Here is a 26,547-nt window from a genome sequence, read left to right on the forward strand (position 1 = left end):
AATCTGTTAAATGAATCATACACTGCATAAATTGAAATTTACTGCTGTGTAGATATAAAACATTTTCTTACCCTCTATCTGGAAGCTGAAAATTTGGTAAAATTAATTTTGTTAGATTAAATTTAAAACACAATTTTTGTGTTGTGACTAGGCCATCTGTATTGACAATCGATCAGGGTCAGATACAAGGTTAATGGAAATAGATCAAGCTGGCAGGAAGATATAGCTACAGCTTTCTCAATTGGTACAATGCCAACATTCTTGGATATTGTTCCACAGTTTTCTGAAAGGAAAATTTTTCATAGGGCTCATTGGTGAATTCTTGAAAACAGCAGCAAAATTGCAATATTCACAATAAAACTGCTACAAACTCAACCTTGAAGGAACAATTTCTTTAATAGGCTATGAAGAATTCTTCTTTATAGCATTCTTCTGCCTGATCCAGGTGAAGTGGTCAAATGCTTTTGTAATGTTTCAGAATTTATCTTGGAATGATTTCATTAAAATGTTGCTTCTAAGCTAAGTTTTGCTCTCAAGGAGTTAAGTGCTTTGAACAGAATGATGTGCATTAAAGCTATTCATTAATGAACTTATTCATTAATGCTCCTACTTCCACACGACTTCAACCTGAGCATTTAAGGATGTAATTTCTAGAAGGCCTCCATTTGGGAGAATAGTGGTTTAACTGGCAGCCTTATTGGCCAGATGGGAAGAGAGTCAGAAGTTTACATCTTCCTTAAGAGTAGAACCAGCAAGCCCAGGCTAAACATTAGCTAGAAAAATTAAACTTAGCTCACTACCAAGGTCATACAAGGTATTTTAAGTATGAGGAGGAGCACATAATCAAGTCAAAGCACTCTGAGATTTACTAAAAATGTTTCTCTGTTCATTCCCTTAACAATTGCAAATTAAATTAATTTGTTGATTTGCATCTGACCTCACCTCATTCATGTATGTTTCAGTTTTCCTTTCGGAAGATTGAATAAGCGCACATGCAAGCAAGTGTGATATTCTAATGACTGGTTCATTGGACATGGGCTTTTATTGTTATAGTCCCAGGTCATGCTACTATGTTACTAGATATTCAGCAGTATAGCTAAACTATTCTTAATGGACAAAGTATACATTGTTGGTATTTATTCCAAGATAATTTACACAGTTGAACTGGAAGTTAAAAATATACTTATTTCTGTTAAAACAAAGTAAATTTTACTAAAAACAGTGTCCCTGTCATATGATACCCATACAAGGTAAAATCTGGCTTACAAATATGTAATGATGCACTCCAAAAGCAGTTACATCAAGTATATTGCATCTTAATCATCGCTATCCATTACATTTTTGTTTGATGTTTGGTTTAGGAAATACAAAGTTTGCTCAACAAGGCTACTTCCATTTTGCCCAGGAAACTCAAAAAGTGCATAACATGTGCAAATGTACCTATTGGTTAATATTTCTGACTGACTTCAGGGTACGCATTAGCTCTGTAAATGTAAATGTACATGTTGCTGGTGTGGCTATACATTAAACTAAATCTATGATCATGAAGTCAATAATTTTAGGGGTGGCTTCCTGTTAATTTTTGTTATTTTTGTCAGTTTGATCTTACAATCCTTTCCAATTTATATAGAATCCATGATATCCACACAGGCAAGTGGCCATGGCAATAAGGGAAGTATATAGAATATTTATGACCAATAACATTTGTCACATCTGCAACACTATTTTTCATGCCACCTCTCTCAAAAAGCTATGAATCCTTCTAGCGATACCTGTAGCTACATCTGAGTTTCTTATTACCAGCAATACTTGCTTTAAGAAAACTGTGAAAACAAAGTCACATCAGCTGCTCTGGTGAATCAGCTGCAACATTCCATTTTGGCATTTACGCTGCAGAATTCATATCGTGCATTCAAGGTCCACATGATATCTTCAAAATTATTAGATTCATACCAAGTCTGATTCTTTTTCTTTGCTTGTTACTGATTAATGAAAAATAAGTAGGCCAAGCAGACTTGAAGGTGGAATCATACATCATGCTCTTGATAGAAATAGAATATTAATCAACAGAATGGCCAGAAATGGCAGCTTCACCTGCATGATGATTGTTATAAAGCTTATTGATTATCCACACATAAGTACGCTGTGTTAAATGCATCTCTGGGTAATTTCTTTTAATAACTCCAGTAGTGAATTTTCATAACATGCTCTGTCTGCATTTGTCTTTTATTTTTCATAAAGCTTTTGTTTAGCGGTAATAGTACAAAATCTGTAAGATTTTGCGAAAACTACAAAGGACGTCTTTGTAATGCCAGATGCATCATTAAGCAGCACAGTCTGCAACGCTCATTCCTCTCCATTTTTATATTATTTAAAAATGTTATTCCACTCCCTCCCCCACCCCTTCTCCTTATCTCTCCATATGTTATGCACCACCTTTAGCTGAGATAGCAGATGGACAGTCAGGCAGTCAACTCTCAGGCCTCTAATTATAGATATCACTGTTAACTTTTGGGTGGAAGCACAAACAGAGCCAGGGAGAAAAGTAGCACCAGACTCTCTTGTAAAGAAGTACCTGAACTCTCTGTGTGCTCCTTAATGTCATGGAATAGATAGGCACCATCTGTAAAGGGAGGTTCCCAGGAAAATTTTGCATGGCATTGGCCTGAGAAGTGCAAACTTCCCGTCTGCAATTTCCCTGCACTTGGAACCATCTGAAAATGTGATTTAGATCATAAACTTGGAATGGTTCCTACTGGGTTACATCAATAATTACCCAGAAAACGCTCGAAGGATTAAAACCACTTCTAGCTTCTGGGTAACTATTGCACAGACTCACCGACCACCCCACAGGACTCCCCCACACTCCTGAATACCCCCACATCTCCCACCACGGGAGTCACCCCCACCTTCTTTGCCCTCCCACCCACCAGGGGACTACCCCCACCCCCACTGGACTGCACTCTCGATGGGAAATCCTCAATCCATGGAATTCCCTGAACACCCACGGGGACTCTTTCCCTTCCCACCCCCACTCCGTCACTGCCAACCCCACCCCCACCCCCACCCACATCTCCCTCCACCCCACAAGACCCGACCTGACCTGACATCTCATCCCTCCAACGTCTGAGACAACCCAACACTCCACCCACCAGGGCCTGGCCTGACCTGACCCGACATCTCACTCTGCCAAGGCCCGACCCGACCCGATACCATCTCCCACCACCACACAGGGCCCGGCCTGACCTGACACCACTACCCCCAAGGTTTCATTCAACCCAACACCCACCCCCACTGCCAACCAGGGCCCGACCCAACCCAATGCCTACAACCCCCTCAAGGCCCGACCCGACCTGCCCACCCCAAGGCCCAGCCCGACACCCTCACCCCCACCAAGCCCACCCCCTCCCCCATCCCTACCTACTTACCTTATACACTTACCTTCTTACCTCGTCTTTGCCTTGTCAAGGACCTTTGAACTTGGCTGGACCTTTAAACTTAACTGGTTTACGGCAGCTAGAGTCATAAAAAAGGAGGCAACTCTACAGCCCTCGATGCTAGGCCCCAGGGACGTGCTGCAGCCTGAATCGGAAGGTCAGATGAGATAGGATCGCCTGGGTTTCATGGAAAGAACTTACGAGCGGAGTTGCAATCTGACTCAATTGCCACTCCATCAGATGTTACGATACATTGGTTTCATAACGCATTAAGTGCTGCATTCCATCTTCTGTAGGTTATTAGCCTGATCTACATACTTCCCTAAAGTGTCTGCGATTCTCCAGTAGTTTCCTCCAGCTGGACCGCAATGATCAGCATTAATAAGTGCACTTAAGTGAATCAGTTAGGGTGTTGGAAGACTAAGCATTTCTTGGCTGAAGTTACCTTATTCAATTGATAAATCAGACACCTACCAGAGAAAATGTAGTAGCTTCTCGGATTATCATACGACAGTGGTAATTTTACTACAGTATCAGGATTGTAACATGCCAAGTTCTGCTGTGCATATGTGTGTATTTTTTGATCAATAACTTGATAGTCTCTGGTTCCATGCCAATTTCAAATTTTCATTATACTAGCACTGAATGTGCTTAAAAAGACGCAGTTTCAGCCTATTTCAGCAGACCTGTTAAAAGGAATCAATGTCCAAGAGATGGCCCCATATCGATTTTGCTTGGTGATAGATGTAAAATGGGCACAGCTGGCATGAGTCCACTTTTATCCTATTTTTAAAAATATTCAGTGGTACAAGAAACTGCTGGAAAAGAAGACATAGGGCAAGATTTTCCACTCGGCATGCAGTCACACGCCTGACACGCCTGAGCGTGAAATAGTGCGCGATATTTCTGTCAGCAGGCGTGCACGAGAGTCGGCAGCGCGCCCCCGACAATTAAGAGGCCCTATTAAGACTATTAATCAACTGCTATTTATCATTGCCTGTCCAACATTACGGTTGGCGGGCGGGCGAATTGGCCAGGCGGCCTTTGGATTTTTGAGGAAACCTCATCCATGGGCGGAATGAGGTTTCCAAAATTAATTTTTAAAAATGCCTGGGCAGAATTTTTATCATCAATATGCTAAGGTGAGTGATTCTTATGGGTGGAAATTTTTTTCAGAATTTTAAAATCTTTATTTAAGGGATTAATATTCTTCAGCTCCCTGAGGCAGCTCTCCGCCTTCAGGGAGCTTTCATTCCGCGCTCCTCTGCTCCCATGCTGTCTTCAGCACTCGCCCTCCTCCTGCCCCCACCCCGGCAGCGCTGAGCCTTTCAGCGCGAGTTTCATGATGGCTGGCTGTTAACTGGCCAGCCGGCGTGATATTGCGGTCGGGGGCCAATCGCAGGCAGCGGGCCATTTCCCAGCCGTGCCCAGGCCCACCCACATTGCCCGCCCGACGATCTCAAAACCCTGCCCATAGTTCTGTTAGCTCTTTCATCCTATCAGTAAAAGGTACACTTGTTGTAGACATTCCATGCCTGTGCATTTAGAACATATTGGTGAAAAATTGGTTAACGCTTGAAAATGGTCATGGGGATGTTCATTACATTGCAGACAATGTGTTACTGCCATGCTGCCTTCCCTTGTAAATGAATGCTGCGTGCAACGAGCACACTACTACCACCAACCCCCAGCTGCCAGCTTGCTCTCTTCTTTGCCTGCATGCATCAGCAGTGGGCCCTATATCACACAAAGCTTTTGTGCTAGGTAAAGACAGCCTGCACCTCTTAAAGGGGAGGTGCATTGTGCCTGCAAGAAATGATGATCTCTCCATCTCTCATCATACTTCTCCCTCATCCTACAATTTCTTCTGACTCACAAGCTGCAGGTGGTGTAAGTGTGCATTTTTTAAAAAATTCTCCTCTCATGACAACCCAGAACTTCTTTATTTTATTTCAGAAACCTGAGAACTGAAATCTTCTCAGTCAATGGGGGAAGAGGAAGAAGGCGGTGAAGATGAAAAAACACTGTCACATGGGGGTGGTGGGGAGGATAATACAAGCGCTTGCTTACCTGTGGACAAGGTTGCGCACTCGTTCTGCTGCAGAGGAGACAGATGAAGACTTCAATGAGTGAGGCTACAGAAGGAGGATGGTGGGTGTACATAAACAAATATTTGATTCAATAGAAAGCCAGCCTGAAAGACTTGGCACAAGACTTTAGCATAACCTTCGGAGCCCATCCTTTCCAACACTGAACAGGTCACCACTTCCATCAAACTACTGCATCATGGCTCTGGATACTTTTCAAAGCAACTTCCAAGGCTCCAGAAACTTGTTTTCTAACAGATCAGTAGCATTGCAGAAGCAGCACCCTAGGAGAGCAACAGCGGATTCCTTCTCCCAGCCCTGCCACTCTGCCAGTGTCCTTGCTGTTGCCTGACAACCAGCCAGCCAAGACTGCTGCAGCCTAGGCCGAGGTGCTGTAGTCTGAAGCCAGGCCTTCTCAGCACAGAGCTGCTTGAGGTCATCCTCCAAGGTCATCTGCAGCCTCCTCAATTGAAGGTCAGGAGTTTTTTATCATTCATGCTGCAGCCACAGGGGAAGTACATATTAGAAGCATTAGGGCAAGCAAAGGAACATTGAAGATAGACACTAAGGGAATGCACAAGGGTGATGTGTTTATTTTCTTTTGTATGACGTCATGATTAAATATATAAAATTGGTTTAGAATGTGCCTCTTCTGGTAGTTTTTATTTTTGTGTTGTAGGAAATAGAATGATGTGATGGTCAGTGATAGAGGAAAGGTAAGGAGTGTTGGTGAATGGGGAAGTGTGGCTGAGGTTATTCATATTGCTTGTGAATGATTTGATCACATGGGGCCTGGGAAGAAAGAGGCTGTCTACTTTGTGGTCTCCCTTCCTCACTGTGTTCCTCCACTTCTTATTGCATTTCCTCTTCCACTATTTCCACCACTTCCTCTTCCTGCTTCTCTTCCTCATGCTTCTATTCCTTAGGTTCTCACCTGATAGTTGGTAGCAAGCTTTATTCCCACTTAATATTCAGTTGCAGCATACTATTTCATCTGAGTATTGCAGGACTCCTCCAGGATGGCCCAGGTAGCTGAAATCGTGCTTGAGGCCACCAATGGTGTGCTCTAAAATATTCCTTGTGGTAGAATGACTCTCACTGAAGGCATATTGTGCTCATGACATGGGTTCCACACCAGAGTCATGAGTCATGTTATGGATGGATAGCTCTTGTTGTTCAATAGCCAGCCTTTGATTTGCCATAATGGGTCAAATACAGATGGCACAGAGGATGTCACAAACTTAAATGATTACTACCAGGATCATGGGCTTTCACCTGCATGGTGAACTGCTGTAGTCATACAACAGCTTTACAATGAGGGAGTGGAATCTGTTTCAATTGAGTAAAATGGCTGAGTGATTTGCCATTTCAGAGGGCAGTTAAGAGTCAACCATTTTGATATAGAACTAAAGTCACATATGGACAGACTGGGCAGATCTCTTTCCCCATAGGACATTACATAGAATTACATAGAATGTACAGCAGAGAAACAAACCATTTGGCACAAGAAGTCTGTGCTGATGTTTATGCTTAACATGAACTTCCTCCCACCTTACTTCACCTTATCAACATATCTTCTATTCCTTTCTCATGTACTTATCTACCATCCCTTTAAAAGCTATGCTAGTTGACTCAACTATTCAATGTAGTAGCAAGTTCTACACTCTAACCATTCTCTGAGTAAAGATGTTTCCCCTGTATTGCTTATTAGATTTATTATTGACTATCTTATATTTATGGTCAATGTTCCTTCTGAGCTGTGTGGCTATGTCCAAAGGTTCCCACACAGGTTGTGCACTATTTGGCCTCTTTAAGTTATGGGGCAGAATTTTCTGTCTGCCGGGTGGGCAGAGCTGGAGCGGGTGCAGGCGGGGGCGGGCACCCGCAATCAGGTCCATGCCACCATTTTACGCAGGCGGGCCAACTTAGGCCCGTCCAGCATATTTGCTGACTCCCATGGATAGTGGGAGCGTGCGGGCGGTGGCAGGCATGCACAGACCGCCAGGTCCAATGGCAGTCTGTTTAAAGGAAGGCCTGGCAGCCTTTTATGGGCTGCTCACAATGGCCAATTCGAGGTCACACCACAGGGGGTCGGCTGAGCAGGCCAGGCTGGAGGGAAGGGCAGAGGAGCAGGCCAGGCTGCAGGGTAGGCCATCGGGGGGCCATTGTGCCCCTCACTTTTCAGATGACTGTCTTGCTGCCCCCTTCGAGGAGGTGACAGCAGGGCGGGAGGAGGGTGGGAGGAGGAGGCCCCTCCCACATGACCAAATGTGCCTGGGAGGAGGTGGCGGAGGTGGTGAGCTCCCGTGATGTGGTGCGGCGCACCTGGATCCAGTGCCACAAGCACTTCAATGATTTGTTGTGCTCTGTCTGGGTGAGTACCATGTTGGCATTGGGCAGTTAACCCAGCAGGTAGCCTTAGCCTTTGAGGGCGCCCCCCCCACCCCCGCCACCCCTGCCAGCCCCCCCAAGTCTTACTGTCGTGACTGCATTGAATCATGTTGGGCAGTTTTCCTTCGCTGGGTGTGCAAGCAGATTGTGCCCATGCTTAGATCAGCCTGTGTGGTTCATGAGGAGATTAGTTCTCCCCTGCACCATGTGTTGCTCTTAGACGCACATGACCAGTCTGGGGGCAACCTGCAGGAGATGCAGCTAGGCGCATACTCAGAACTCCAGCACATGTCCTATTCACGGTGATGAGATGGTGGAAGGGGAGCCTCAAGGTGTCGTGGCCAAGAGTCATCTGCTGCCCTCTACGCTGCACGTGGTTGCACATCCTTGCTATGGGAGCAAATACCGTGTGGTTCCTAAAGTGATGTACGTAGCGTGTGTTGGGGGCGTTGGGAGCAGGCGTACTATCTTTGTGTGAGTGATCAGCAGTAGCGGGGAGATGAGACACTGGAGGCCTGATATGGCCCACTGTGGTTGGGGTGCGGCGTGCGCGTGCAGAGTCCATGTGCAATTTGCCGCAATGAATGGTGTTCTCCCTTTCTCAGGAGAAGAATGCTCATAATGCCTCGGAGTGTGTGAGGACTCGAGGCGGCCAGGCACACCTCCTCATCTTTAGCAAATTCAAGCAGGAGGCCCTTGAGCTGGAGAGGCGGCATGCACCCAGGTCAACTGGTGTCGGTGAGGCTGGGGTGGCACGGCCAGGTATTTGAGGCCAACAATGAGATCCGCAATGTTCCCCCAACATCCATAGCACTGATGATTGTTAAATTAGTTATTGTTGCAACATTGCTTGGTCACAGAGTGATAGAGTCAGAGGTGTGCAGCACAGAAAAAGGCCCTTCAGCCCATCAAGAATGCGTAGGTCAAATACATTCCTAAGTCTACTAATCCCATTTTCCAGCACTGTTAGGAGGGTTTCTGCATCTACCACCCTTTCAGGCAGTGCGTTCCAGATTCCCAACACCCTCTGTGTGCAAATGTTGCTCATCACATCCCCTGTAAACCTCCGGCCCCTTACCTTAAATCTATGCTCCCTGGTTATTGATCCCTCCACCAACGGGAAAAGTTCCTTTCTGTCTACCCTATCTATGCCCCATATAAGTTTATACACCTCAATCATGTCCCCCCTCAATCCCCTCTGCTCCAGGGGAAATAACCCCGGTCCATGCTATCTCTCTTCATAAGTCAAACTCTCCAGCCCAACCAGCATCCTGGTCAACGACCTCTACACTCTCTCCACTCCAATCACATCCCTCCCATGAAGCGCATTTCACAACTGCATGCAGAACTATAGCTGTGGCCTAGGCAGCGGTTTCTGCACTTGGAACATGATCTCCCTGCTCCTATATTCTATGCCTTGGCTAATAGAGGCAAGTATGGTATTTGCCTTCTTAAACACCTTATGTATCTGTCCCGCTACCTTAAGGGACCAGTCGACATGAACACCAAGGTCCCTCTGATCCTCTTTACTTTCCATGGTCCAGCTATTCATCGTGTATTCCCGTGCCTTGTTTGTCCTACCCATGTGCATCACCTCACAATTGTCCACATTAAGTTCCATTTGGCATTCATCAGCCCATCTGAACAGCCCATCAATATCCTCCTATAATGTCCTACCCTCCTCACTATTTGCCACCCCACCAATGTTCGTGTCAATTGGTTCTGGAAGGTTAAGCGCCTAATGTGCCAAGGGGAAAGGGATGAAGTGTGTCACTGTGTTCACGCTAACTGATCCATTGTCCTTGTTGTTCCTTTCAGCATCATCAGAGCACGGCCGGCAGGAGGAGCAGCAATGCCCCCTCTCACACCTGAGGGCCCTCAAGTCTCACCTGTGTCACACCACTTCTGCGAGGCAGGCACCAGCGCAGATACTAGCACCTCGGTGGGCATTGCAACATTGGCTAGTGTCCCGGGGTACAGTGGAGAGGGCACTTCACATTAGCTGGAGCAGCTGGCAGAGACAGAGAGTGCCAATTGCGCCAGCAGTTGGAGGACTGCAGGGGACCAGGCACATGCTCAGTCGTTGCCTGATGATGTGCCTCTGGAGTCATCTGCGACGCAGCAGCTGCAGGAAATGCAGCCGGATGTGCGGGAGCATCTGGGAGTGATACATGAGGCTGTGCTTCACTTGGTGTCCATGGTGGAGGAGTCCACTGGGAGCATCACTGACGCAATGAGCCTCATGGCAGAGCATCATGCTTCCTCCATGGAGAGAGTGGCGACTCTCATGGAGAGGTGCCTCCAGGAGAACAATCAGGTCCTCCTGGGATTACACTCGGACCTGCAAGCCCTCAAAGCGCCACTGGCCACAGCTGGTCAGTGCCAATGTGGGAGATGGTGTGGGCTTCAAGCTTCCCAGCTTGTTGCCCATCCAACCACGGTGAGCAGGGAGGTTCGGGGCGACCTCACATCTGTGCAGCAGCTGCCTGTCATATATGTGGGCTCCTCTCCGGCCCTGGATGAGGGCAGCAGCTGCTCCGCCGCTCTCCCAGTGACCGCTTCATCGGGTGAGGCTGCGACAATTGGGGAGGTGCCAGCTGTGGAACTGGCAGATCCCTCCCAAGCAGGCCCAGCACAGGCTCCATGGGCCAGAGGACGACCGCCAAGGTCATCGAGGCCAACAGGACAGCAGAGCCAGCAGGCTGTCTCAGCTGCCACTCCCAGCGATGGGGCAGCACCAAGACATAGCACCCGGAAACATAAACATGAGGCACCTTAGGCACACCATGGGTTTCTCACTGGTGCTTTTGTGCAGGTCCTTATAATTTTTTTCTGCTTGCTCAACATTTTGTTTTGGAATTGTGAGAACATCTGATGTTTAAAATAAAAATCAGATGTGTTACCATGGCTGAGGGTGACTCCTTTGTTCTACATGTGTATGTTTAAGAGAAATGTCATGAGTGTTTGTTTGGACATTCAAGTTTATGTCCAAAGCCCTTAGTTCCTGCTGATGACCTGGCAGGTTTAGCACTTAGGTGCCGAGTATGGAAGCGCCAGGCAAGGCTGGTCCTGCTGATCCATTTGTGTTGACCTAGCTGAAGGTCCATTGGATTACAGCCCTCCAGGTGTCCCTGTCTCCTTGGTGTAGCCCCGGGTAGGCGTCTACCCCCTCAGCGTTCCCCTGTGCATGCTCATCCTCAGAATCAGTGCTAGACTCATCGTATGCAGCTGCAGACACTGCGTCAATGTCTTCATCGTCCACTGCGTCCCCCCTTTCGAGCGCAAGGTTGTGGAGAGCGCAACATGCAAACACTATCACTGAGACATGACCTGAGGGGGGTACTGAAGTGCACCCCCTGAGCGGTCCAGGCATCAGAAGCGCATCTTGAGAAGACCGATGGCTCTCTCCACCACAGCCCTTGTGGAGGCGTGGCTCCTATTGTACCGCTGCTCAGCTTCTGTTCTTGGATGGCGGAGAGGCATCATGAGCCACCTTCAAAGGGGATAGCCCTTGTCACCCAGCAGCCATCCATCAAGCTGAGCCAGAGCACTGAAGAGCCCTGGCACCCGGGAGTGTCTGAGGATGTAGGTGTTGTGGGAGCTGCCTGGGTACCTTGCACAGACTTTCAGAATCTGCATCCTGTGATCACACACTATCTGCACGTTCATGTTGATGAAGGCACTGGGTTCACCTGCTGGAGCCTTGATGGCCACATGTGTACAGTCTATAGCACCCTGGACGTGGGGGAAGCCAGCAATGGCCACAAAGCCTCTGGCTCGCTGTGTCTGGCTTGCCTGGTCGCAGCGGAAGTGGATGAAGGTCAATGCACATCTGAACAGAGCATCTATGACCTGCTTGACATAAGTGTGGACAGCTTATTGGGAGGCACCACAAAGATCACCCACCAAGCCCTGGAAGGAGCCAGAGGCATAGAAGTTGAAGGCAACTGTGACCTTCAGCTGGCATGGAGTGTCCGCCCACACAGTTAGGAGAGATCTCAGGGCCAATCATCTGACAAATGTCTCCTTTGAGAGACAGAGCCTCCTTCAGCATTGCACTTCAGACATATTGAGGTAGCTGCTTTGCCGCCTGTATACCCTGGCAGCAGGATAGTGGCGTCTTCTGCGGCCTCTTCCACCTTGGACTACCTCTTGGCCCTGCACCTCTTGTGCCTGTGCCTGTACTCCCAAAGGTGGCTCCCTTGGAGGCTGAATGTGCACTCCTGGCTTCCTCCTCATTCTAGCCCTCCCTTCCTCCTCAGCTGCCTCCAGTGGACATGTCACAACCTATACCCAGGCTAAGGAGAGGCCTCCAGAAAGCTGCAGGCCCGATAAAGATTCCTGACTGCAGAGTGCTGACCTGAAGGTTCAAAATACACATAAAGCTGCTGGAATGCATTCTGAACTACTACAAATCACACAGATAAGTTTAAAATATTTTAGACCATAAGACATAGGAGCAGAAATTAGGCCTTTCGGCCCATCGAGTCTGCTCCGCCATTCAATCATGGCTGATAAGTTTCTCAACCCCATTCTCCCGCCTTCTCCCCGTAACCTTTGATCCCCTTACCAATCAAGAACCTATCTATCTCGGTCTTAAATACACTCAATGACCTGGCCTCCACAGCCTTCTGTGACAATGAATTCCATAGATTCACCACTCTCTGGCTAAAGAAGTTTCTCCTCATCTCTGTTCTAAAAGGTCTTCCCTTTACTCTGAGGCTGTGCCCTCAGGTCCTAGTCTCTCCTACTAATGGAAACATCTTCCCCACGTCCACTCTATCCAAGCCTTTCAGTATTCTGTAAGTTTCAATCAGATCCCCCCTCATCCTTCTAAACTCCATCGAGTATAGACCCAGAGTCCTCAAACGTTCCTCATATGTTAAGCCTTTCATTCCTGGGATCATTCTCGTGAACCTCCTCTGGACCCTCTCCAGGGCCAGCACATCCTTCCTGAGATACGGGGCCCAAAATTGCTCACAATATTCTAAATGTGGTCTGACCAGAGCCTTATAAAGCCTCAGCAGCACATCCCTGCTTTTATATTCTAGTCCTCTCGAAATAAATGCCAACATTGCATTTGCCTTCCTAACTACCGACTCAACTTGCAAGTTAACCTTAAGAGAATCCTGGACTAGGACTCCCAAGTCCTTTTGCACTCCAGATTTCTGAATTCTCTCCCCATTTAGAAAATAGTCTATGCCTCTATTCTTCCTACCAAAGTGCATGACCTCACACTTCCCCACGTTGTATTCCATCTGCCACTTCTTTGCCCATTCTCCTAGCCTGTCCAAATCCTCCTGCAGCCTCCCCGCCTCCTCAATACTACCTGTCCCTCCACCTATCTTTGTATCATCTGCAAACTTAGCCAGGATGCCCTCAGTTTCTTCATCTAGATCATTAATGTATAAAGTGAAAAGTTGTGGTCCCAACACTGACCCCTGCGGAACTCCAATAAATTTTCTCCAATAAATACTCCACAAACAGATTTACGACCCCACTGAGCCCTCTTATCTCGCTTGTGGATGAGGTTCATAGAAAAGCCTCTTACCCACCAGCCTGTTGCACCAGTGCGCCGACCCGAAGATCGCACGGGTGCCTAAAAATCACCGCCGATTGACGAATTAAGAGCCTTAATTAGCCCATTAATTAATGGTGGGCGCGCGTTGAACTTCATCACATGCCCGCCCAGTGAAATAGCACGATGGCGCGAGGTGATGTTGGGACGCTCGCTCGACATCACCACGCGTCATTTTATGCTTGGACGTGCGGAGCCTGACCCCTGCACGTCAAACTGAAAATTCTGCCCATGGAATTTGTGTGGCTGTGCAAAAAAATTTAAAGGGCCATGCACTTCAAAGAATCAACCAGGTACTACAAAGAAAAAATGGAGGATACATTCTTTAAGGTCCCTTATTTTGGAAAGCCCCAAGTGAAAACATTTCCTCTATATCTACCCTTTTATTATCTTAAAAACCTCTATCAGGTCACCCCTCATTTTTCTCTTTTCTAGAGAAAAGAGCTTGTTCAATCTTTCCTAATAGTTATCGTATCATCCTCATAAATCTATTGTATACCTCTTTTTATAACATGGAGGCTGGGATTCTGCATAATACTCTAAGTATAGTCTAACCAAGGTTCTCTACATGTTTAACATAACATTTCTGCTTTTCAACTCTATTCCTGTAGAAATGAACCCTGGTGCTTTCTTTGCTTTTTAATGACCTTATTAATATGCATCACTACTTTTAGTGTTTTGTGTATCTGTATCCCTGCATCCCTCTGCCCCTCCATGCTCATTTAGGCTTTTATTCTTCCTACCAGAATGCACCATCTCACATTTATCTATATTGAAATTATTTTACCAATTACACATGTATATTACATCCACATGATTACCCTTGTCTACTATTTCTGTTAGTTTTTCAAATAATTCAATAATGTTGGCCAAGCAAGTTCATCGTTTTCTGAAATCTGTTTCTAGATGCTTCCATTTACATTTTTGAGTAAGATTCCATTATCTTTCCTACCACAGATGTTAAGCTAACTGCTCTATAGTTCCCTGGATTTATTTTACCTCACTTTTTGAATAAAGAAATAACGTTATGTCCGATGGACTTTTCAGATTGTGATGTTTTAAATTATCTCATTTCATTCGGGTAAAATGGAGTGACCTCATAGGAAATCTGCCTGGAGACAAGCCCATGTGACCTGGTTGACATGGGGACAGAGGCCCAGGTTGAAACATATTTAAATACGTTCTTTAGCCAGAGAGTGGTGAATCTATGGAATTCATTGCCACAGAAGGCTGTGGAAGCCAGGTCATTGAGTGTATTTAAGACCGAGATAGATAGGTTCTTGATTGGTAAGGGGATCAAAGGTTACGGGGAGAAGGCGGGAGAATGGGGTTGAGAAACTTATCAGCCATGATTGAATGGCGGAGCAGACTCGATGGGCCGAATGGCCTAATTTCTGCTCCTATGTCTTATGGTCTTATGGTCTAAAGTAAGATACAAGTTTTAACACTTGGACACAAGAGGAGACAGCTGTTCTTGCCACATACAAACTCAGGGATTCTCAGTCAGCCACAGAGATTTGGGGAAGAAGACTGACAACTGGTGCTGTTATGCCAGGCAGAAGAAAAGGGCTGTTTTCAGGTTAACCTCAAAGAAGATTGTTGGTGATAACAGTTCCCTGTTCAAAGAAACAAAGCTGGCTTTGGAGAGTTAAAAATCAAGGAGTCGTCAATGAGTGCCTTGCTGCTGGACGTGCATTCAAGTATGCTCAGAAGATTGAGTGAAGGGGACTCTGTTTAAAATGACACTGGAAGTTTCACCCTAATTGGGCAGGAAGAGAACCTGTTGAATCACCAGATGAAATTTGGAGCTTTAACTACAAAGCTACATATCTGCTGACAGTGTGCTGTAATATAAGTGAGACAAGGGGTTTTCAGTTGTGTTAATTAGTTAATGGGGAAATAGCCTTTTCTGTAGTTTAGTGTATTAATTGCCTTATACGTAATGTTTAGTCAATGTTGATTTTAGTTTGTTATAGTGAAAGTCTTAAAACATGAAACATAATTTCTGACTGTTGCTGGGAAATTAATATCTCTTTAAAAGCTATCAGTCTCTACAGAGATTGGAACAATAGTATTAGCTGTCCATCAGTCCTCTGGCATGACTCCCTTTTCTACTGAATGTTTACATATGTAGACATATATAATACATTGGCTATCTCCCCCTTGGCTCTTTGAGTATGTGCAGGTGCAATCCATCTAGACCCATGGTTTTATCTTTGTTGAGTTTGTTTAGTTTATCAATGCACTCCTCCTATTTAAAGGTGTTTATATATCATTTTTGATCTTTTCTTCTAATGTCACGTCCACCTATTTAGATTATGGTGCAATCTGAGACAAAGTAATAATTCTATATTTCTGCCAATTCATTGTTATTACTTGTGAGCTTATCCTAGGCCCCCTTTAATGGATGTATCTCGATTCTCCTTCTTTACATGTCTATAGAATCTTTACTGTTTATTTTTATATTTGTTTATAATTTAGTTTTCCAGTTCCTAGTTGCTTTCCTGATATGATTTTTTTTTAGTTATTTCCTAACTTCTCTATCTCTATTTTCATCATTTCCTTTATCATCTATGTACTTAGAGTATGACTTTTTCTTTAGTTTCAAATTATGTGTATCTGTTCTATTCATTCATGCTGTCTCATTATTGGCTGTTTTGTTCTTGTTTTTTTAGCAGACCTTTTTCTCCTGAAGTCTGTTGATTATCTTTTTAAATATTTCTCACTTCTGTTCTAGCTCTTTGTTTATTTACTTAGAAAGTATCCAGTTATACAAGCTCAATCTAAATTAAATAGCCTGATTGTTATTTTATCCTAAAGCTGTCAGCTGTTTTAAATGCATGGATATGTCCCTTCAAAGTATTAACTTTCCAAATGACTACATATTCAGATCTGTGAGTTTCTCACCTAAGTCTCAGAACCATCCTTGGCATTTTTGTCTGAACTTTCCTCAATGCATTCATGTCCTTTTGAAGTGCAGCATCCAAAGCTGCAAATATTTTAAAAGTAATTTCACCAATGATTTATAGTAGATTAAATAACCAATTTTACTTTCCCTAAATTATCTACAGATGCACTCCCATATTCTTTTGATCTTTGTTGATACAACTTTACATTGAGCAGATGCTTCCAGTGAAAATAACTGCAAACAAATTTTTATTCTTTTGCTTTCTAACCTCGCTAATAGTCACCCATTTAATACTTACATATAAATTATAGGTTACATTTCTTGTGCTAATGTATATTATCTTCAATTTACCTACATCAAAATACACTTGTCATTCCTTACCTCATTTGCTTAATTTATTAATTTTCACTACATGTTGTCAGGTGTGCAAGTCACTGGGTTGGATTTTACAGTCTGCAACAGTGCTCTCCACTGATCTTGAAGAAAGCTGCCCACAAACACCAAGCAATCTCTTGTGGAATGGATTTCCCCTTTCCTGACAGCACTTTAAATCTGACACTGTTATGGGGATCTCCAGGTGTTCAGCAGCAGTGATGACAGTAAGCAGGCAAGCAGACAATCACTTTGAAGTATTCTTACAGACAGCACATCAGGGAATTAAAAGCACATCACTTTTAAATTGATTTTTTGGATAGTGAAATAAATAATTTATGATTGGATTAAGATAGAAGCTAAACTAAAGATAAACAAACTTCAAAAAATATTTTAAAATAATGTTGATTTTTATCATAATGAGCAAATTTGACATTGTAAAAATAAAAAAAATAGCTTTTCAAGGCCAATGAGGATATTTAGCAGTAAATATGAAGTTGGTGTGCTGTTAAAACCTCATCTTTTTCAATAGCCTTTACAGTGAGACTAACAGCATCAAAGTAGAAGGTTTTGTCAATTCACTGATTGCTTAGGAATTGCAGACTGGAAGGCCCTCAAAAGTGCACTTTCCTGGAAGAGTACAGTATCACTAACAGCAACTTCTGGATTTTCATGCTATTCTGCAAATGTCCAGATTCCCTAAGTTGCTGTCAGCTTCCATGGAGTAAGGATAGTGATTGCTAATAGTTTCACTATTATTGCCACTGTAAAATCCAGGCCATTAGGTTGCATAGTTTGGAATTGTCAATTGGTTACTTGAATATATCTTCTATATCAAGCAGGACTTCCCCAGTTATCACAATTGCTTCTAAAACCATGTTGATCATTTGTTGTGACCTAGATGACCCTCTTGGGGGTATTACTTCATCATTAACAAATAATGCAGAGGACTGAGAATTGCAGATTGAGATCTGTTTTATTGATGTGGGTAATGGAAAGAAAGATTGCATTTATATGACAGGATGTCCCAAAGCACTTTACTGCCAATGAAATACTTTTGAAGTGTAGGAAATGCAGCAGCCAGTTTGTGCACAGCAAGCTCTTCAGAACAGCATTGCGACAATGGTCAGATAACCTGTTTTGTGATGTTGATTGTGTGACAAATATTGGCCAGAACACCTGGGATAACTTCCCTGCACTGCTTCAAAACAGTGCTGTGGGATCTCTTACATCCATCTGTAAGGGCAGACAGGGCCTCCAACAGGGCAGCACTCCCTCAGTAATAAAAACAGAAAATGTAGGAAAAACTCAGCAAGCCTGACAGCATCTATGGAGAGGGAAACAGAGTTAATGTTTGAAGTCCATATGACTTCTTCAGAGCTGGACCTGAAGACCAGTCATACAGACTCGAAACGTTAACGCTGTTTCTCTCTCCTCAGACCTACTGAGTTTTTCCAGCATTTTGTGTTTTTATTTCAGATTTCCAGCATCCGCAGTATTTTGCTTTTATCCCAGCACTCCCTCAGTACTGGCTCTTGAATGTCAGCCTAGATTTCTATGCTCAAATCCGGTGCAGCTTAAACCCACAGCCTTGTAACTAAGAGGTAAAAGTGCTGCCAATTGAGCCATGGCTGAGTGTAAAGGTAAGGGGGCAGGGAGCTGGAGTCCACGATTGAGGTGGTCCTACACACAATTGGGCAAGAGTGCGTTTAATGAGCTGAATGGCTTTTTCTGGTTCGAGGCTTTTTATGTTCTCACCATGTTAAGCCTGTGGAAACAACGGACAAAGCAATTCGTTGTAAAACTAAACAGTTCTATTTAATATAGAAGTGGTGAGTTCATGCAAAAAAAAATAAAGTAAAAATAAATGTTTGTGTAGTGCATTTAACACAGCGAATAATATACTTCTCTGGTTTCAGACTGCACAACACTGAGCTGCAGTAGAAGGAATGTTTGTTTACAGACTTAAAACCAGGGGGGAAAATATCCGATTTAACCAACCTTAACCTCCCGAGATGACAGGCTCGGAAACGTCATTGATCGGTCACATGAGACCGAGGTGAGGGTCTGTCTCAGGCATCGGTGAACCTGTATTGAACTGAAAAGGTCGGCATTTGGATTGCGTCTTTTCCAAAACAAGCTTACTAGAATTGTCGGTGGGAATAATGTAAGCCATCAGATCTCCTATTGTTGTCCCAGTTTGGAGCGCAGTTGCCCACTCCACATCTTTTGGATACAGCGATAGGTTTAGAATGAGAATTGCAGAAAATAATTTATTGCACTTTTGTCTTGATAAGGGAATTGATAAGGATGGTCAGTAGTAAAGGGATTCTTTAAAAACACACACATCCAGCTCTGATAAACTCAACTATTTTATTGTCGATTTGAAATATACAGCATAGGAAGTATAGAAAGTTATAGGCACGGATGACTTATGTACAGGCATTTGTAAATAACAATAATGAAATATACTTTGATGCTTCTGAACAGAGTAAATACAATTGCTTTCTTTCTATGTCATAGCAAGTTGCTCCGGGGGGAAAAAGATATTTCGGTGTGGAGCATTTGGAAGAATAAGTCTGTATAAATTAACTAACTATCATTTCCCTCAGTCGGATCAATACTTTATTTAAATATATCTAAACTTCTGCCAGCTTTCTTCCAATAGCGAGTGACATTAGATCGAATTCCCCTGCCTTTTGCTTTTTAATTTGTAAGTTTCCCCGCGTCATAATTCCTTGCTCGTGTATTGAGTGCACAAAACCGGTTACATGGATGTACAAACTTTTCATTTTATTTATAAATGAAAGAAAGGATCTTGCAGTTTAAAAACGACATTGCTATGCATTTCTTTCTTATTGATTGACTGATGCTATGCTAAATGAACTAAGATGTACAAGATCATGTGCTATTTCATTAGTTTGTTCCCCCACAATCCCCTCCCTTGCCTTTAAGAAAAATTGAGAAAAAGTGTTGCTGTAATGAGAAACTCACCAGGACTGAGCATCCTGCATTGTCGGCACTGACTTCAGAATATGCATTTTATAATGTGAAACCTCATGCAAGGTTAAATGTATTTATTATATAAATAGCTTAAATCAATAGCCCGTTATAGTGACTTTTAACTGTATTGATTGAAACTATTTGTCTATCGATTTTTTTAAAAAATCTGCTAAAATGGATATCTGCTTGCATTAATAAGGTGCTATTTGTTGTGAATATGTCCCTATGTTTTATTAAATAAAAAAAAGTGACTGAACACGTCAAAATGAGTGTGCTTTTATTAGTTGCTTGTACTGGAATATAAATATCTATGGTGCATTCAGATCATTTAAACAAGGAGCTGAGCTATTTATTTATTACGAATATACGCCTCTTCCATCATAGCAACCTGATAGTTCTGTAATGGGACGTTATATTTGCAAACTTAATTTTGGCTCAAAGGACAAAAGAGGACATGTTTCATCTTTGAGATAAACCCACGTGGGTCGGCCACAGGGTCACTTTGCCCCGCGCCGGCCTCTCTGTGCTGAGTCTGATCGGTTGGGAGTTCGTTGTCCGGTGGGTGGGGGAGGGGGGGTGGTCTGTAATTTTGATGCTATTCGGCTGGCCACAGTTCACATAACGACACACTTGCCCTTGAGTTTCTCTGTCCTCTTTTGCTGCTTGGATTTCTTGCCGTCGATCTGCAGGCTCACGGCCCTGCGCTTCTCCAGGTTCAGCAGTTCCTGGAAGAGCTCCTTGACATTGTGGTTGGTCTTGGCCGAGGTCTCCATGAAGCCGCACTTCCAGCGCTTGGCCTGGGACTCGCCGTCGCTGGCCTGCACTTCCCTCAGGGTGTCATCGCATTTGTTGCCCACCAGCATGATGGGGATGCTCTCCACGTCCCCCTTGATCTGACATACTTGCTCGTAGATGGGCTTCAGCTCTTCCAGGGACTGTTTGCTTGTAATGGAGTACACGAGGATGAAGGCGTGCCCTTTGGAGATGGACAGGCGCTGCATAGCCGGGAACTGGTGACTCCCCGTGGTGTCAGTGATCTGTAAAGTGCAGATGCTCTTGTCGCAGCTGATGACCTGGCGGTAAGTGTCTTCAATCGTGGGGATGTAGCTCTCCCGGAAAGTCCCCTTGACGAACCTCAGTACCAGCGAGCTCTTACCCACGCCTCCCGCTCCGAACACCACAACCCTGTAATCATTGCTCTGTTCCGGCATCTTGCAGTCTGTCTCAGACTATCACCTAGAGTCAAAGGGAAAGAACAGATTATCCGTGCTCAGGTTATGTCTACATCGAACATTTTTTTTTTGTTGTGAAAAAGGCAGTGCCGGTTTTATCATTCAGGTTATTGGCCACAGCCTTTGTGCAGAATCAGAGCTGCTCGAACGGATTGAAATAGTGCCCAGTTACATCCTCCTGGTGTGAGAGAACATGTCTGCAGAAAGCTGGACCGGCGGGCTGGCTGCTCGGGACAGGTGGCCTCTCGATAAATGACAAAGGTGCATGTTCTCCGCTGGCCGCCTGAGCATCCCAGCCACGTATCACCAGGGACAGGGAATGGGCGCAGGACATGCACCTCTCTGTTTCCCTGACCATCTCTCCCACCACCCCCCCCCCCTCTCAGCACACAGGTCCCCAACCAATGATACACCCGCTGCATTCTACACGCTATTTTGTAAAACATATATGCAGATAAAACAATTACCTTCCGAGACAACACCAGCTATAATGTGCCGATCGCTTGTGTCGAGCCGCGCTGCGCTCAGTCTTGAGGACTCATCGTGACTGAAGGTTGCACAAGATCAGCTATGAAGGAGCCGGCTTTCTGCTCATTGAAAGGGCTGGAGGGAGTTTCTGTCTGATATTTAAGGCACGCGCTCTATGCAGGGATGTTGTTACGTATCTGGTTTGTTTAGAGAGCTTCTGTGTGATTCAGGAAGAGACGGGGATCTGACTATCGTCATCAGTAATTTTCACTGCTACGTCTTGGTGCTGCTCGTCAGAATACTGCACCTAGGGTCGCGGAGCTGTTCAGTCTGAGCCAATGCTGCTAATAAATCTTCCAGGGGGCAGAGGAGAGAGAGAGAGAGAGAGCGCAGCACGTATCAAATCCGCACGGTCAGCACGAAAAATAAACTCTTCTCCAGGCAACACTTAATGGTACGCGATATCAGAGAGTTTGGCCAACACAAATCCCTGCCTCTCAAATTTAGCAACTCATTTTAAAAAAGCTGCAATAGAAATGAAGCAATTGCGGGGAGGGACTGCTAACACCTGTCATGGTTTGATATTTGTTCCTATATAAAATGCTGGGTAGAGTCAGTCAACATTTGGATAAGGAAGGACAGCTTTAAGTTTCCGCTTCCTTTACTACTTTCCCAGACCAAATGCCTGGCGCTCGTGCACGATTTACATCAATTCCCAGTTGCCTGTCTGTCAGCACTAACAAGGTTTTATATTTACTCTCTTTTAATAACCTGTACTTCATCCATTTCCAAGAGTCATCATCATCACCGATTAGAGAGCGTCAGTGCAGCTCCCTGAGGTCGGGCATGTGTAGAGACAACCACAAGCCGTGCGGCAAGTATGAAAAAATAACATTCCTACTTTGAACAATAAATTTCTGCTGTGTTTAATGTTACATTTCATCTCACGTTTCCGTAATACTTCAACTTCCTGAGAATAAATCTGTCTGATTAAGGAGCTCTACTTCTTTGACCATCCTTTTAATCCAATTCCACCTTTTTGGCGACCCTTTAAAAGACCAGTCCAAACCTAGAGCAAACATCTGAATACATTAAACAAGGCCGCGTGCAGCCATTTTATGATCTATTTTAAACAAACAATTATATACGGTTTTCGTTCTACATATAATAAGAAGAATGTCATCTATTATTTATTTGCAATATACATTTATTGACTTACAAGGATACCGACATTGGTTTGAGCAGCCAACAAATTAGATACTTAAACGGTATCCAAAAAATATAACATCAACAGTTAAACACAGAGCCTAATAATAATCAACTATATCTCAGACAGACAAAAGAACTATCATCAGTTAGCCCCGGATTATTGAAGGTTAATGATTACTCACTAACCTGGCACGGTTAGTCTGGTATATGACTACTTTTCAAAAGCAAAACCAAAGAGCAGATGAACATATTTCTGAAACACTGTCGGGGCACACAGAGGGGCTTCAGAGCAGTGCGTTCTTTCATTTCGAAAGTTAGACTTTTGCATTCAGTACACTGTTCAGGTATATTTCAGAAGACCAAAATGAGACCTTGCAGAAGTGTGTTTAACAGAATGACACATTCAGGAATACAAATACATTTTTACATCGTTGCGAATGTCGCATCGGATTGTAAATCTAATGGCTGGCTCGATAATTAGTTGGTTTTTTTGGGGAAGAACTGACCTTAGTTACACCTCCTTCCCCAAACCTTGCTGCAGTAATATAAAGCCTGGATTCCCCCCAGACAGCCAGTTTATACAGAGTGTATAGATTGATAGGGATAGAGGTCATATATTTGGATTTGCCTTTCTGCGTGTGGTGTAGACAAATAAAACGGTTGTTTTTCTTTGTCTACAATATTAGGCGAGTATGAAGCAAAACAATCGCAGCTATTCTTGACCCTCTAATATTTCAACGTTGAAAGTAATTTACGATCACCAGTTTGATCCCTTTTGTTATCACACTGACACTGCCAGAGGCTCCGGACTCAGCACGGGCTAATATCCCCAGCAGCTCTGTAGCCTCCCCCTCCCCAAGTCATCTCAGGAATAACCAAATATTCAACTTTTTGGAATCACACATAATTATATATATACAACATAAGAATGCCAGGGATGCTGACAGAGGTCAAACAGTGGATGTTTAAGTATGGTTTTTTAAAGAAGTAGGTTATTTATTGTTACGCATTTATCTAACATTTTAGAGAAAATTCAGCCATCTGCTATAATGAGAGCCGAGCGAAAGGTTACATTCATTTTGGATTCAAATTAGTTACACCTTAAGTATAAAGATGGGGGAACATCTATCATTAGGACCTGAGACCATGGCCAATGACATTCCTTCTCCATTTTGCAAGAGTGAGTACAGTGAACCCGATTGAAGAGCAGGGCAAGGCGGAGAGTTGTTCACAATGCGCATCGTGGGCTTGAGTCGCCGTTAGTTTCCTTTCATGGGAAATAAAGGCTCCTCACCTCGGAAGTACAGACCGCGCTGTGTGAGGCTGGCTGGGCCATGGCAACGCGACTGGAAGTGATAGGCTCTGAGTGTAAGAATGTAGTTTTAAAAATGAGACTTTAATTCAAGCTGAAGGACTATGGGTTGCATTAAATCATCTACCCAACACTCAGGTAACCCAGAGCTACGAGTAAATGATTGTGGAGGTTGAAAATTCAGTCGATGGCTCAGCGTTCTTAAAGACATCTCTCGGCTTTGATTGATCTCCAAGAATAAGATGCAGCACCATCTAGAAAGCAGCGATATTCTTACTTCCAAGTCGGCGATAAATCTCAGACGCATAACACTGATGTGGATGTACAGATTGGTGGCTGTTTATTAAACAATTACAATATTCTGATACCGTCCAAAGGGGATGGGTCAGAAGGAGCTGGAGGTTGTGTCACCCCTCAGCTCGTTAGTTTTTTTCCTTTGCCTTTTAATATGCTCCATTCTTTCCTCTCCCTCTAGCACAGCCTGACAGGAGCAATACTCCTGCATTGTTAAAATTCCAGAAATGCTCAAGGGAGGGATGCCTTTTGCACACTACTGAGTTTGACTAATGCCGTGACCAAGGCCATATTATCCAAGCATTATGATATTTAGACAATGCCGGCAGAATGTTCCTAACGCAGTAAGTCATCAATGATAGTGCTCCAGCGCTGGGCCATAGCTGGAGTTTCCAATGAATGGCCCGAGCCCACGGTTTAGGCTGGATGTTTACCCATCACTTCTTTGGAAAACGAGCCAAGAATTATGGAGCCACACACACACGAACAGTGCAGGAGGCGGCTCTGCGGCTCTTTGTTTGAATAATCTAGATTTGAAATGCAGCTTTAATGGCGAAATTATTGTCACATTGGGACAAAGTGATCAGTTCCACCATGCAACATTTCAAAGCTCCTGGCATAAGCTTCCTGTTACTAAATACCAATATTAAACATCCTGTATCGTGCACATCTATTTGTTAAAAGGTGAAATTCAAGCGGCACACATGGAGGCACATTTGCAAACATTCGGATTATTTTGGTGAGATATTTGATTTATAATATATAACAGTACTGTATACATTTGATTTAATCTAAAATGATAGTCCAATCATCCGTCTCTTCAAAATTAAACCGAGGGCACACCCATTCCTGAGATCCAGGAAATGCTGGGACTCCACCAGATACAGGCTCCTTCACCTTCACCGTGAAACAATAAAGGCGTCGCCACCGGTGCGCTCTGAACCGGGAGACAGACCATCCTTTTCACAGAAAGTAAGCTAGCTCCAATTTAGCTGAGGTATAAATCTAATAATTATCAATCTGATTGTTATTAAAGGCGAGTCAGCATTATGTTGGCATATGCATTTGAATTTTTTTTTCCCTCTAGGTGCATGTGCCCGCTGTTCATTTCCCAAACATGGAAACACTTTACCTTGGGAAGGGATCCGCGTATTAAACTGGAAAGGATGATTGGAAGGTCCACATGCCGCCGCGGTGGGTCCAGTTTTTCAGCTGCAGTGGTCTCAGCAATGAGACTGGGAACCGGTCTCGGGGTGCACTGTGATGAGCAGCTTTCTGGCTGGGTTCTGCAGAGGGAATGAAGCGGTGCTCTGCTCTCGGCCCAGGAGCTCAGATTAGATCACCTCCTGTTTTTGCTGCCGACAGATGGCACGTGATTCCTTTCACAATAAGAGTCGCTTGTGCTCTCATCCCATCTTCATCCTCAGCAGAATTGTCCTTTCTGCTGAGTGAACAATGGGGAGATCTTTAGAGACCTTCTGAGTAAACGCGGTTGGGAGTCTAGGGTGTTTGAAGAATGATATTGATCCTGGCAACAGATTGGCTAATTAAACACTTTTTTCCCCCAGCAATATTGACCCCTGCAGAGGGGGCTGACTCATGTTGGGGAGCGGGTGATCGGGCCCTAACTGCACTCCAAACGTTCCACAAATGACCGTTTTCCTGGTGTGGACCTTGTCGGTTCCTGCTGACTTAGCGGGCGTGCAAGCTGATCCCAATCCCCTCCTCACTCACCAGGACTGACATGTCTCCCAGCAGGGGGGCCACTGAGTTCGTGCTCGGGAGAGGACCCACTTGCAACCTGAGTCCTAGAGTAAAATTACAATGCGCATTTTCCAATTACCTGGCAAATCCCTGAAGCACCATCTATAATTCTGATAACTTTCATAACAGCAATAAGCATTCAAGGGTTTAAGGGATGGCTGTCACGTGTAACCAAGAACCATGAGCGGTGCCTTAGCAAGATCCTCCAAATCCAGTGGCAAGAAAGGTGGTCCATCAATAACATCCCCTCACAAGCCAACCTACCCAGCATCGAGGCACTAATCACTCATAACCAGCTCCGCTAGGTGGGACATATAGTTCGTTATGCCTGACATCAGACTCCCAAAGTAACTGTTCTACTCAGAACCCAGTTACTACGGGAGATTCCAAGAGAACAGTGGAAACACTTTGGGGATGTCTTTAAAGTGCCCCTGAAAAGGTCAAATACCCCATCGACTCAGGGGCCCCTGGCTTGTGACTGACCAATGTTTT

At 44.4% G+C, this 26,547-nt stretch overlaps 1 protein-coding gene across 2 annotated transcripts; it reads right to left on the minus strand.

Annotated features, from left to right (window-relative positions):
* Nucleotides 1-19,132: 19,132 nt before the first annotated feature.
* On the minus strand, nucleotides 19,133-25,581 carry diras2 (DIRAS family GTPase 2). Of its 2 annotated transcripts, none has more exons than XM_078568647.1 (2): nucleotides 25,424-25,581; nucleotides 19,133-21,012 (listed from the first exon to the last, which is right to left on the minus strand). In XM_078568647.1, exon 2 carries the CDS (start codon nucleotides 20,985-20,987, stop codon nucleotides 20,391-20,393), a length of 597 nt encoding a protein of 198 aa, XP_078424773.1. In that variant the 5' UTR covers nucleotides 20,988-21,012; nucleotides 25,424-25,581; the 3' UTR covers nucleotides 19,133-20,390. The 2 variants fall into 2 exon arrangements, with proteins under 2 accessions (XP_078424773.1, XP_078424780.1); XM_078568654.1 differs by lacking the exon at nucleotides 25,424-25,581 and adding an exon at nucleotides 21,476-21,610.
* Between the last annotated feature and the right edge of the window lie 966 nt (nucleotides 25,582-26,547).

Source organism: Cetorhinus maximus, chromosome 2 (assembly GCF_964194155.1).
Source record: "Cetorhinus maximus chromosome 2, sCetMax3.hap1.1, whole genome shotgun sequence".
NCBI classification, from domain to species: Eukaryota; Metazoa; Chordata; class Chondrichthyes; order Lamniformes; family Cetorhinidae; genus Cetorhinus; species Cetorhinus maximus.